General features: G+C 48.4%; 1 protein-coding gene across 2 annotated transcripts in view; it reads left to right on the forward strand.

Moving 5' to 3' along the window:
• The window catches only part of LOC146274054 (plasma membrane calcium-transporting ATPase 1-like), a 101,822-nt gene that overhangs the window by 17,815 nt on the left and 70,540 nt on the right, over nucleotides 1–13,467 (forward strand). For both annotated transcript variants that reach the window (XM_084704182.1, XM_084704183.1), the window contains exon 2: nucleotides 11,003–11,454. In XM_084704182.1, coding sequence (XP_084560308.1) covers nucleotides 11,259–11,454 — 196 coding nt within the window. In that variant the 5' untranslated portion in view covers nucleotides 11,003–11,258. The remainder of the gene's footprint in view (nucleotides 1–11,002; nucleotides 11,455–13,467) is intronic.

Raw genomic sequence — 13,467 nt, forward strand, 5'->3', positions numbered from 1 at the left:
CGCCACACACACACACTCTTCCTCCCTGCTGTGCGTGAGGAGATAGGGAACCCTTAGGACTGATGTGAAACCTGTTCTGGGCTCAGTCTGACCCCCTGTCCAGACACACACATACTTACACACACAATTTCTGTGTGTAACCTGGAGGAGTGTTGTTCCCTGACAGTTAGTCGTGCGATTTTACCTCAGATATGACACCAGACATGATGGGCGGACTGTGTGTGTGTTCAGACTATACTGTAGTTCTCTCCTTATATAGCACTGATGTGTGTGTGTTTGTGTCTTTCTGGTGTTGTACAGGACTCCTTATAAAGAGGTGTGCCTCTGTCTGTAGTCTTCCACTGTTCTCTAGTCCTTATATAGTCTGCAAGTGTGTGTGTATGGTACCCTCATGGTGAGTGTATGGTGTTCATCAAACCCTGGGACAGAGCCTACCACCAAGTACCAACTGGATCTGCCAGACGGACAGAGGGAGAGCTGGAGGGAGGAGAGGGGGAGCAGGAGGGAGGAGAGGGGGAGCGGGAGGGAGGAGAGGGGGAGCGGGAGGGAGGAGAGGGAGAGCTGGAGGGAGGAGAGGGGGAGCGGGAGGGAGGAGAGGGGGAGCTGGAGGGAGGAGAGGGGGAGCGGGAGGGAGGAGAGGGGGAGCTGGAGGGAGGAGAGGGGGAGCTGGAGGGAGGAGAGGGGGAGCTGGAGGGAGGAGAGGGGGAGCGGGAGGGAGGAGAGGGGGAGCTGGAAGGAGGAGAGGGGGAGCTGGAGGGAGGAGAGGGGGAGCTGGAGGGAGGAGAGGGGGAGCTGGAGGGAGGAGAGGGGGAGCTGGAGGGAGGGACAGCAGGAGGGAGGAGAGGGGGAGCTGGAGGGAGGAGAGGGGGAGCTGGAGGGAGGAGAGGGGGAGCTGGAGGGAGGAGAGGGGGAGCAGGAGGGAGGAGAGGGGGAGCTGGAGGGAGGAGAGGGGGAGCGGGAGGGAGGAGAGGGGGAGCGGGAGGGAGGAGAGGGGGAGCTGGAGGGAGGAGAGGGGGAGCGGGAGGGAGGAGAGGGGGAGCTGGAGGGAGGAGAGGGGGAGCTGGAGGGAGGGACAGCAGGAGGGAGGAGAGGGGGAGCGGGAGGGAGGAGAGGGAGAGCTGGAGGGAGGAGAGGGGGAGCGGGAGGGAGGAGAGGGGGAGCTGGAGGGAGGAGAGGGGGAGCGGGAGGGAGGAGAGGGAGAGCTGGAGGGAGGAGAGGGGGAGCGGGAGGGAGGAGAGGGAGAGCTGGAGGGAGGAGAGGGGGAGCGGGAGGGAGGAGAGGGACAGCGGGAGGGAGGAGAAGGAGAGCGGGAGGGAGGAGAGGGGGAGCTGGAGGGAGGAGAGGGGGAGCAGGAAGGAGGAGAGGGGGAGCAGGAAGGAGGAGAGGGGGAAAAGCCCCAGAGAAGGTCACAGTTCTCATACTGGTTAGAGATGGAGATGACAGCTCTTTGTGTGTCTGTATTAAAATTAGCGTTAGTGGTTGACTATAAATATAGAGACAGAGATGTGGATATTTGTCTGTTCTATGTGTGTGTGTGTTTACACTGTGATGTGGAATGTGGAGACAGCATTGCCTGCTTAATGTTTAGAAACATGTGTGAGTTCAGCATGTGTTTTAGATGGGGAGTGGTGGGTGTGGGGAGGAGGGGGGGGGTGGAGACCACCTCTCTTACCTCACACTTTCAGTTTCCTTTTATCTTTCTCAAATTTCTTTTTTATATCTTCCATTCATCTGCTCTCTATCACCCACACTTTATTTTTTCTCTCTCTCTCTCTCTCTCTCTCTCTCTCTCTCTCTCTCTCTCTCTCTCTCTCTCTCTCTCTCTCTCTCTCTCTCTCTCTCTCTCTCTCTCTCTCTCTCTCTCTCTCTCTCTCTCTGTGTCTCTCTCTCTCTCTCTCTGTCTCTCTCTCTCTCTGTCTCTCCCTCATCACAATCTCTCTCCCTCTCTGCGGCAGGGGCAGGGGATTTCCTCATCCAGTCCGGTCACGTGACTGCAGATAGGGTGAGGTCTCCTGCATTCCTGGCTTCTCCTTCTGCCACTGCAACTCACACACACAAAACCATACTTACTCACACACTCAAAACCATACTTACTCACACACACAAAACCATACTTACTCACACACACAAAACCATACTTACTCACACACACAAAACCATACTTACTCACACACTCAAAACTCACTTTCATACACAAGCGCACACATACACAGTCACTCACACATACACAGACACAGAGAGGGGACACACCCATCCCAGTGAGTCAGTGAGTAGAAAGAAGCACAGCTCTGCACTCCAGGGTGGTGCCCTCTCTAGCCTGGCTGTTCATCCGTAAAGAGACGCGCACACACACACACAAGTTCTCGAGAACACTATATCAAACACACAGACTGAATGATGCTTGTACTCCTGCATTTGTTTATGAAAGAATCACAGAGATAGAAAACCGTATTGTTCTGAAGCTCAATGCAGTCTTGAAATAAAGTTATTTTTTTATACTCGGGCGCTTGTTGCAATGTGTGTGTTTGTCCCTATTTATGTGTGTGCCTACGTGAGGGTGGGCGGGCGGCGCAATGTGCAGCTTTAGTATGCAAGGCAGGTGTGTCTGCAGAGGCACAGAAGGCAACAAGAGAGGGAGGGAGAGAGAGGGAGGGAGAAAACGCTATAGTGAGAAAGAGAGAGGAGAAGGGAGAGAAAGATTTTGTAGTGAGAAAGAGAGAGAGGTAGAGAAAATACTGTAGTTAGAAAGAGAGAGATAGTGAGGGGGAGGTGATGATGAAAGGAAGTGGGAGAGATTAGAAGCATTGTGTAAGGCAGTTGGTACAAGCTACACTCACTCTCCTCTAATTTCCCCTCTTATCATTTTTTTTTCACCTTCCCCTCCCTCTACTGCTCTTCGCACTATCCCCTCTCTCTCTTTCTCTCTCTCTCTCTCTCTCTCTCTCTCTCTCTCTCTCTCTCTCTCTCTCTCTCTCTCTCTCTCTCTCTCTCTCTCTCTCTCTCTCTCTCTCTCTCTCTCTCTCTCTATCTCATGGATACATTTGGGCACTTTGTCCCTAGTGCACCATTTGTTCTTGCTTACAGTTTTTGGTTACACACCATTGAGGTAACAGCCAAACTATGAGACACTGGGGCCAAAGACATGTACTGTACATAAGACCCTATACATTAAGGCTGACATGCAGGCCAGTTACACAGTGCAACGATTGTGTTTATGAAGACCCGGCATAGTTCAGTCAAGGACAAGGTCGTATTGAGTCGTCTGTTGCACATTGCGGTGGCAAGTGACGATCAATGAGGAGTGTGTTACCCAGTGCGCCAGTCACTGTTGAGTCCAGCCGGTAGGTCGAAAGTGTTTTGGTGGGGAGGGAGGGAGGGGGGGGGGGGGGAGAGAGAGGAGCAGGGTTAAAGGTATCTAGGTGCCCTCCGTTCCTCTTATGTGATGAGGCTAAATGAGGCTAAACGACAGAGAGGGTCACAGGAAGAAACAGGAAGGATAAAGAGAGAGGGGGTTGGATTATGAGAGAGAGATGGAGAGAGAAGACAATATTGAGAGAGATGGAGAATGGCAAAGAAGGAGAGACTGGGAGACAGAAGGAGAAAGACATACCAGGAGACCAGGAGTGAGGTAGCAGGACATAGTGCTACCTAATCCCTCTCTCTCTCTCTCTCTCTCTCTCTCTCTCTCTCTACCTCCCAATCCCTCTCTCTTTCTACCTTCCAATCCTTCTCTTTACCTCCTCTCTCCTCCCATAAAATCTCTTCTCTACCATCAATCTTTTTTTCCTCACCTCCCTCTACCACTGTCTCTCTCTCTATCTTCTTCATTCCACATCTGTCTTCCTACAGTGTGCACATTAACCATATTATATAGTTCACACCTGAATCATTCAATAATTCACGTCTGGCTGTCTTATCCCTCGTTTGATTTCACTCTCTCTCCCTGTCTGGCCACATCTCTCTTTCCATTACACTTCTAGAAGATTTTATTGACTTGTTTGCTTTGCCGAGTTAAACCAAACAGATAAACAATTCTACAGCCTCTTTTCATCCCTTTGGACACTCTCTCTTGTCCTTTCCTCTCCTCTTTCTCAATCTCCCTCCTCTCTCTCTTTCTCAATCTCCCTCCTCTCCTCTTTCTCAATCTCCCTCCTCTTCTCTTTCTCCATCTCCCTCCTCTCCTCTTTCTCCATCTCCCTCCTCTCTCTCTTTCTCCATCTCCCTCCTCTCTCTCTTTCTCCATCTCCCTCCTCTCCTCTTTCTCCATCTCCCTCCTCTCTCTCTTTCTCCATCTCCCTCCTCTCCTCTTTCTCCATCTCCCTCCTCTACTCTTTCTCCATCTCCCTCCTCTCCTCTTTCTCCATCTCCCTCCTCTCCATCTCCCTTCTCTCCTCTTTCTCCATCTCCCTCCTCTCCTCTTTCTCCATCTCCCTCCTCTCTCTCTTTCTCCATCTCCCTCCTCTTCTCTTTCTCCATCTCCCTCCTCTCCTCTTTCTCCATCTCCCTCCTCTCCTCTTTCTCCATCTCCCTCCTCTCCTCTTTCTCCATCTCCCTCCTCTCTCTCTTTCTCCATCTCCCTCCTCTCTCTCTTTCTCCATCTCCCTCCTCTTCTCTTTCTCCATCTCCCTCCTCTCCTCTTTCTCCATCTCCCTCCTCTCCTCTTTCTCCATCTCCCTCCTCTCTCTCTTTCTCCATCTCCCTCCTCTCCTCTTTCTCCATCTCCCTCCTCTCCTCTTTCTCCATCTCCCTCCTCTCCTCTTTCTCCATCTCCCTCCTCTCCTCTTTCTCCATCTCCCTCCTCTCCTCTTTCTCCATCTCCCTCCTCTCCTCTTTCTCCATCTCCCTCCTCTCTCTCTTTCTCCATCTCCCTCCTCTCCTCTTTCTCCATCTCCCTCCTCTCCTCTTTCTCCATCTCCCTCCTCTCCATCTCCCTCCTCTCCTCTTTCTCCATCTCCCTCCTCTCCTCTTTCTCCATCTCCCTCCTCTCTCTCTTTCTCCATCTCCCTCCTCTCCTCTTTCTCCATCTCCCTCCTCTCCTCTTTCTCCATCTCCCTCCTCTCCTCTTTCTCCATCTCCCTCCTCTCCATCTCCCTCCTCTCCTCTTTCTCCATCTCCCTCCTCTCCTCTTTCTCCATCTCCCTCCTCTCCTCTTTCTCCATCTCCCTCCTCTCTCTCTTTCTCCATCTCCCTCCTCTCTCTCTTTCTCCATCTCCCTCCTCTCCTCTTTCTCCATCTCCCTCCTCTCCTCTTTCTCCATCTCCCTCCTCTCCATATCCCTCCTCTCCTCTTTCTCCATCTCCCTCCTCTCCTCTTTCTCCATCTCCCTCCTCTCCTCTTTCTCCATCTCCCTCCTCTCCTCTTTCTCCATCTCCCTCCTCTCCTCTTTCTCCATCTCCCTCCTCTCTCTCTTTCTCCATCTCCCTCCTCTCTCTCTTTCTCCATCTCCCTCCTCTTCTCTTTCTCCATCTCCCTCCTCTCCATCTTCCTCCTCTTTCTCCATCTCCCTCCTCTCTCTCTTTCTCCATCTCCCTCCTCTCCTCTTTCTCCATCTCCCTCCTCTCTCTCTTTCTCCATCTCCCTCCTCTCCTCTTTCTCCATCTCCCTCCTCTCCTCTTTCTCCATCTCCCTCCTCTCCTCTTTCTCCATCTCCCTCCTCTCCTCTTTCTCCATCTCCCTCCTCTCCTCTTTCTCCATCTCCCTCCTCTCTCTCTTTCTCCATCTCCCTCCTCTCCTCTTTCTCCATCTCCCTCCTCTTCTCTTTCTCCATCTCCCTCCTCTCCATCTCCCTCCTCTCCTCTTTCTCCATCTCCCTCCTCTCCTCTTTCTCCATCTCCCTCCTCTCCTCTTTCTCCATCTCCCTCCTCTCTCTCTTTCTCCATCTCCCTCCTCTCCTCTTTCTCCATCTCCCTCCTCTTCTCTTTCTCCATCTCCCTCCTCTCCTCTTTCTCCATCTCCCTCCTCTCCATCTCCCTCCTCTCCTCTTTCTCCATCTCCCTCCTCTCCTCTTTCTCCATCTCCCTCCTCTCCTCTTTCTCCATCTCCCTCCTCTCTCTCTTTCTCCATCTCCCTCCTCTCCTCTTTCTCCATCTCCCTCCTCTCCTCTTTCTCCATCTCCCTCCTCTCCTCTTTCTCCATCTCCCTCCTCTCCTCTTTCTCTATCTCCCTCCTCTCCATCTCCCTCCTCTCCTCTTTCTCCATCTCCCTCCTCTTCTCTTTCTCCATCTCCCTCCTCTCCATCTCCCTCCTCTCCTCTTTCTCCATCTCCCTCCTCTCCTCTTTCTCCATCTCCCTCCTCTCCTCTTTCTCCATCTCCCTCCTCTCTCTCTTTCTCCATCTCCCTCCTCTCCTCTTTCTCCATCTCCCTCCTCTTCTCTTTCTCCATCTCCCTCCTCTCCTCTTTCTCCATCTCCCTCCTCTCCATCTCCCTCCTCTCCTCTTTCTCCATCTCCCTCCTCTCCTCTTTCTCCATCTCCCTCCTCTCCTCTTTCTCCATCTCCCTCCTCTCTCTCTTTCTCCATCTCCCTCCTCTCCTCTTTCTCCATCTCCCTCCTCTCCTCTTTCTCCATCTCCCTCCTCTCCTCTTTCTCCATCTCCCTCCTCTCCTCTTTCTCTATCTCCCTCCTCTCCATCTCCCTCCTCTCCTCTTTCTCCATCTCCCTCCTCTCTCTCTTTCTCAATCTCCCTCCTCTCCTCTTTCTCCATCTCCCTCCTCTCCTCTTTCTCCATCTCCCTCCTCTCCTCTTTCTCCATCTCCCTCCTCTCCTCTTTCTCCATCTCCCTCCTCTCTCTCTTTCTCCATCTCCCTCCTCTCCTCTTTCTCCATATCCCTCCTCTCCTCTTTCTCCATCTCCCTCCTCTCCTCTTTCTCCATATCCCTCCTCTCCTCTTTCTCCATCTCCCTCCTCTCTCTCTTTCTCCATCTCCCTCCTCTTCTCTTTCTCCATCTCCCTCCTCTCCTCTTTCTCCATCTCCCTCCTCTCTCTCTTTCTCAATCTCCCTCCTCTCCTCTTTCTCCATCTCCCTCCTCTCCTCTTTCTCCATCTCCCTCCTCTCCTCTTTCTCCATCTCCCTCCTCTCTCTCTTTCTCCATCTCCCTCCTCTCTCTCTTTTTCTATCTCCCTCATCAAATCTTTAGGAAATAGTAACTTCTTTCCAGTGTTTACCACCTGGCTTATAACACACACAAAGACATGCCCACGCTTACATACCCTGCCTCCATTACCCTGACATGGTTGTCATAGTTAAGGAGCATTGGGTGTAGAAGTGTTTTCCTCTCCCCTCTCGTGTTTGTTAAACAAACATGTAGTCTGTTAAAACGTAACCTCTTTAGACACAGAGGTGTGTGTGTGTGTGTGTGGAAGGTTGAGGTATGTGAATGGAACCAAATGCATTGTGACATAGCCTTCACCTTTGGACTTGGGAATTGTGTGTGCCCATCAATGTGTGTGACAGTGAATGCAATGTCTTAAAAGTATTCAACCTAGGTCCGACAACAGAGTTTTTTTTTCTTAGAAATTACAAAGTATTTTCTGAATGTAAACAAAAATGTGTCTTGTTATATAAATAGCAGTTCACGTATACATCAGTTCTAACCATGAACTAGGATACCGGCCACATCTTGTCCACAGATAACCAGGGTTGATTAATTCTCAAATGATTCTCAATTCCAAAATTAAGGAAACATCAACAAAACCACAAAAACAAAATACAACCCAATTCCCAAAAAGTACTTAAACAATAATGAAATTAACTATTCAATGTCTAATAAATGATTGGTTAGAATGTGTGTTGGCTGTCTTATCTCTGGGGTAGGTCAAGCTCCGTGGGTAAAGCATCTGACTGCAGATCAACAGGAAGCAGGTTCAGATCACTCAGTTCACCTCTGTATATTGCTTCGGATAAAACTTTCAAAAATAAATGCACACATCAGTGTTTTCCCCTACCATTGTTTCACCCCTCCAAAATATTTAGTCATATAATCTGACCCGCAAGATGAAGCTTTTTGACACCATCTTTGCTTCTTGCTCGTTTTCTCAAAACGGTTCAATTAATTTGAGAAAGTTGCCCTTGTTATTTACATCAATTCATTTGAGAACGTTGCCCCTGTTACTTACACCTGATCGCTAGGCTACCTGTGTGCGCTACCAGGTATCTCGCGGGCCCTGTCAGGTGACTTCCATTGAAAATGAATGGGAGGCAAAATGTTGGTCTACGGCATTTACGACTGGTCCATTTTCAATATCTTTGAAAAACTTCAAAACTTTCTTCATTGTAATTCCCGTGGAAGTACACAGAGCAGCGCAAAGCTAAACGAGTGTCTGAGATCTAAATTTTGGGGCGTGACAAAGGTACAGACCAGAGCCAAATAGGGTGGAGCCACCGACCAGCCAGTTGATGTCAACTCTGTGATTTTTTTAAACCAACCGTTTTACAGCTACATTTTTTAATTGTGAGATTTTTATCCTGATAGCATTCAATAAATGCTCTGACAATAAAATAAATCGGATACCTGTAGCCATCGCATGACTATAATAAACAAGAACAATCATTGTGTTCAGATTGAATGCAATGATTGGAAGGGCTACTTGGCTGTCTTCCTACCTGCATGCACTCTGCCAGTGCACTCATTGCAGTAGTCAGCCAGTGCGTTTAGTGTTTTGGGGGAGTGGCTTTAAAGTTATCGCTCTTCCTTGCCAACCTCAGTAACTCTCCACCCTACCTCTCTATGTTCCTTCCCAGTTGTGTTATAATTCCATAGTTACCATGATCATCACATCACAGTGGATCTGCATTAGGAGTGTCCCAAGCTCTCATCTGTCTGCTCTGTAGGGGAGCTCATCTTAATAATGAATGAGTTACTGGTTAGCTTAGTGCTAGGAACCTGATGGCTCATCCATCTTGTCTGTTCCATGGTCTTGTTCTCTGAGAGACAGTGCATCGTGTGTCCGCTGGATGTCCTCTGACGGCAGGTGGCCGGTGACCGGCTGTAAGGGTTAGGGTAAGCTCCTGGGTGGGTGACGCTCAACTGAAGTCAAATTAATGTCTTCCTCTCTCTCTTTCTTTTCTCTCTCTGTCTCTTGTACTCCCTCTTTCTCCATCTTCCTCTCCCAATCTCACACTCTTCCCACTGCTTTAAGGAGGTATTTATAATGAGTACAGAGGAGAGAGACAGAGAGAGACTGGTACTTAATCTTCAGTGTATGAAAGCTGTGGGACTGGGTTTCCAGACACTGCTAATCTGGGGGGCCATTTAGAAACCCTAACCCTCATCTGTCCCCTTTGGCTGCTGGTGACATTTCCCAACATCAATAGATTTTGTTTGAAAACACTACTGATGCATGCTCTGGTGGCATTTACACACTGACACTTATACACACATTCAAACGCACACACACACACACACACACACATGTAACCATACACTCACATTTATTGCATCAGGGTAATAATGGCACTAAATCCGATCAGTGATCCCCAGCTGTACACACACACACACACACAAACACACAGGCTGCAGTGGGCTTTAATGGATTCTATAAACTCGATTAGCGATCCCCCGTTTGGCCTGTGGCGTACACGACAGGCCCTGCTATGGAAACTCCAATGATGAGGTCACTTCCTCTTGTTTTGTCTGAGCACTCAGCGCTGCCCGATCCCTGATCGAATCCCAAATAAAACCTTGTCCTCATTCATGGGTCCCAAAATGACAGTTACAGAACACCTGACAATCTGGAGCAGCTAACATAGTACTTGTCGGAGGTGAGATTTAGAGAATGAAATGAAACTACATTTTGCTTTTTACATCTTGGTTGAATATCAATCTAGGTGAGTGTTTGAAAGTGAGTTTACAGGGAGCTTGAGTCCTTAAGTGCCCAGCCTGTTTGGACAATGCACATTTGACCCATATATGCCTCAGTACACTTCCCCCCTTAGGGTGGCTGGCCAGGGTCTGACCCCTGGGAGGAATGCTAGGAGAGGGTATATGATGAAGCACAATCTGGGTTATAACCCTGCCTGGAGGCTAAACCACTGCATCACAAACACTGCTGTGCCACACGCCTGTGCACAGATGAGCCAATCCTGGCTACTGTCTGATATACAGTATGGATTGGCTGTGTGTATGTGTGTGAACCCAGAGAGTCACATTCCAGTGCATCAAGCCCTAATCATTTAAGCGCACATCAAAGGCTGACCTCCATTCTTCAGTGTTTGGTCTATCATGGAGACCCCAGAGGAGTGTGACACTCACACACATAAAACACAGCGGGAGCAAACCAGAGCGTTATCTCACATTAGCATATTGTCCTCTTTTTGACTCCACCAGTCAGCTCCAACACAAACCTCTTCATGAAACTGGTAATACACCACAAGTATAACTGCATTCCAGACACACACAAACTAGGACTCTATAGGGTGTCTAAACAAAGCCTGGTTGCCATAGAACCATAGTTGCTATGGTAATACCCATGGTATCTTCATTCACTGCCAACATACGAAAGGACATATGAAAGGAACGTAATATAAAATGTGTGAGAGGAATGTCATTTTTAGTCTGACACTTGGATAGACTTTAATCTTATGAAAACAAAGGGAAGCTGTGTATGAAGGGTGTATCATGTTACCCTTGTTCCTCTGCATGGCCTTTATAACATGCTAAACTGGCCCCTTCCTAGGTTTCAGCTTGTGCTCGGTTCTGCCACAATGTCCGTCAGACCTTTCTGTGCTGCTCATGGTTGACGTTCACCTAATGTGGACAAACTCATAAACATTGTGACCAGGCTCCTTAATAAGGGTTGTTTAGTCCTTTTGACAAATGTGTAAACAGAGAGTTGGAAATAAGAAAATAAGTACTGAGGAGATTGTGCCTCAAGTGAGCCAACACCGACCTCTCATTCATGTAGCTGCTCCTGCTAATGTTGGCTGCTCTCAGTGGTTCAACCTGAATCTGTAGCTGTCTATGTCACTACTGCAGACTCAGTCATGTGTCTCTCTTCCTCCACAGTGTCCTGGAACAGGGAAGGCCGTCGATGGATCAAGTCTTACCCGTGTTCTGTTTCTGTGGCAACTAGCATGCACTTCTTGGTCCTGGGTTGATCACCTTCAGAGGAACCACAACTCCCGGCTCCTTTTCCCCCCGTGTCAGCAGCACAGGAACAGCTTCAGCCGCAACTTGTGGTCATACTAGTGCTTTCAGACAGGGGCACCTAACACAGCCTACTTACGACGCAAGCAAACAAACAGAAAACAAAGCAACCAAAATGGCTAACAACACGACGGATCACCCTCCGGGGAACTCGGTTGCCGAAGGGAACCACGAGGGGGACTTTGGCTGTACGGTGATGGACCTGCGGGACCTGATGGAACTGAGGAGCGCCGAGGCCGTCACGAAGATCGGAGACTCCTACGGGGACGTGCAGGGGCTCTGTCGCAGACTCAAGACCTCGCCCATCGAGGGTAAGATCTCATCTGAAACACGCACACATGCATACGCTATCACACCTCTTCAATTCACTTTAACAACCATGGCATATATTAACTAGTTTGAGGCCAGGGGAACCGGTAGCTAAGGTGACCGCTGAACGTTCACACACATATTTTGTCCTGTGGGGCAGTGTTTGTCCAGTGTTTTCACACTGAGAATGGCTGTGGTTAATCACTTACATTATAAGCCTCTTGAGCTGTTTGGGGTTAGGGTTAGTTGGTTTTAGCAAACTTGAGTGGGTTGAACTTAGATCTTTCTCATTGGTATTTGAGTAAAGTTGTTGAGGGGAAAGATTAAACAATTCTCTAATAAATTAATTCAATGATAAAAAAAAATTAAAAAATTACAATGAAAAAAAAAGCATGGTAGCTTTGCAGGCTAATGCTAGCTACTGACTAGCTGTCTACTGTGCACATTTTCATTATCAAGATGGAAGCGCAGCTACTGCTAATGTACGGTGGCCCACGGGTGCACGCCACAGCAACATTAGCGAAGCAAACAAAAGTTGAAAACACCACAACATTAATACACAACACAACGACATTAACAAAAACGAAACATTTCAAAAACAATCCTCTACTTACAACACAACAGCATTGGTTCACACCACCAACATCAACCAAGAACACCGCAGCATTAGCCGAGAACACCGCAGCATTAGCACAAAACACAACGACATTTGCAGAAACGCTGCATTTCAAGTTCACACCAAATCGTTCTCCAGACCACTAGGGGCAGTGCGAAGTGGAATTAGTTGGGTTCTCCCCAAAATAAAAACAAACTTTTTGACAGCCGGTCAATTTGAAATAATTCAAATCAAGAACATCAGAATCAGAATGGGATTTATTCGCCATGAAAGTTTGCACAGACAAGGAATTTACTTTGGCAGGAAGGTGCATACAATAAACATATAGGACCTAAAATCAAACAAGAACACAACTTAAATTCATTAATGAAAGTTGTTTTTATTATATTTTAATTATAATCTTATGTTTTAAGACGCCCTCTCTTAGTTTCAATGATGTTGTACTGCGTTACGTTTGATAGCAAACCTCCAAGAGGTAGCCTACGTAAGCGTGGTCCCGTAGAGTTAATTTACTTCACTTGATTTTACAACAACAGGTAAAACACCCCACTTTGCATGCAGTGCCCCTAGTGGCCTGGAGAACGATTTGGTGTGAACTTGAAATGCAGCGTTTCTGCAAATGTCGTTGTGTTTTGTGCCAATGCTGCGGTGTTCTCGGCTAATGCTGCGGTGTTCTCGGCTAAATGCTGCTGTGTTCTTGACTAATGTTGCGGTGTTCTCGGCTAATGCTTTTGAAAAGTAGCGTTTTTATGAATGTTTCGTTTTTGTTAATGTTGTGTTGTGTGTTAATGTTGTAGTGTTTTCAACTTTTGTTTGCTTCGCTAATGTTGCTGTGGTGTGCACCCGTGGGTCACCATACTAATGCACCACTTTATAGTTCCAGCCTATCAATCCCAATCCTGGGGTAAAGGGGTCATTGACTGCAAACCAAGTTTACCTTCTCATAGTTGAATTACGACAGTTCGGTGGGTAAAATGGACATACAGTGAACCTCAGAGACAACTCTTTCCTTTGCAAATCTCTCAATTTGAAACTGCCACTGTACAACGGGCCAAGAATATTAGGCACAGACCCACACACCTGCACTTTTAATGCGTTTCCGTAAACACACACACTGTATTCACATGCACAGGCATGTACTTGTAAGCAGTGACACAAACACTTGACACACCCAGCACACTCACATGTATATACGATGAAGGTGGAATCACCCTCAGGAGATTAATGATGGGCTGTCTGAAGGCTCATCAACACCTTGCCTCATGGAGGGGAGGAGAAAATGGCTGACAGTCTGCCCTCCAAGTCCTCCCTCTCTCCTTACTCTCTCTACCTACCCTCCCCCACTTCCTTTGTCCCTCCCTCTCCCCCGTCTGTTGTTGCGTAAGCACGTGGGCCGCTA

This window comes from Hypomesus nipponensis, chromosome 9, assembly GCF_054491055.1.
Source record: "Hypomesus nipponensis isolate SF chromosome 9, ASM5449105v1, whole genome shotgun sequence".
Lineage (NCBI taxonomy): Eukaryota > Metazoa > Chordata > Actinopteri > Osmeriformes > Osmeridae > Hypomesus > Hypomesus nipponensis.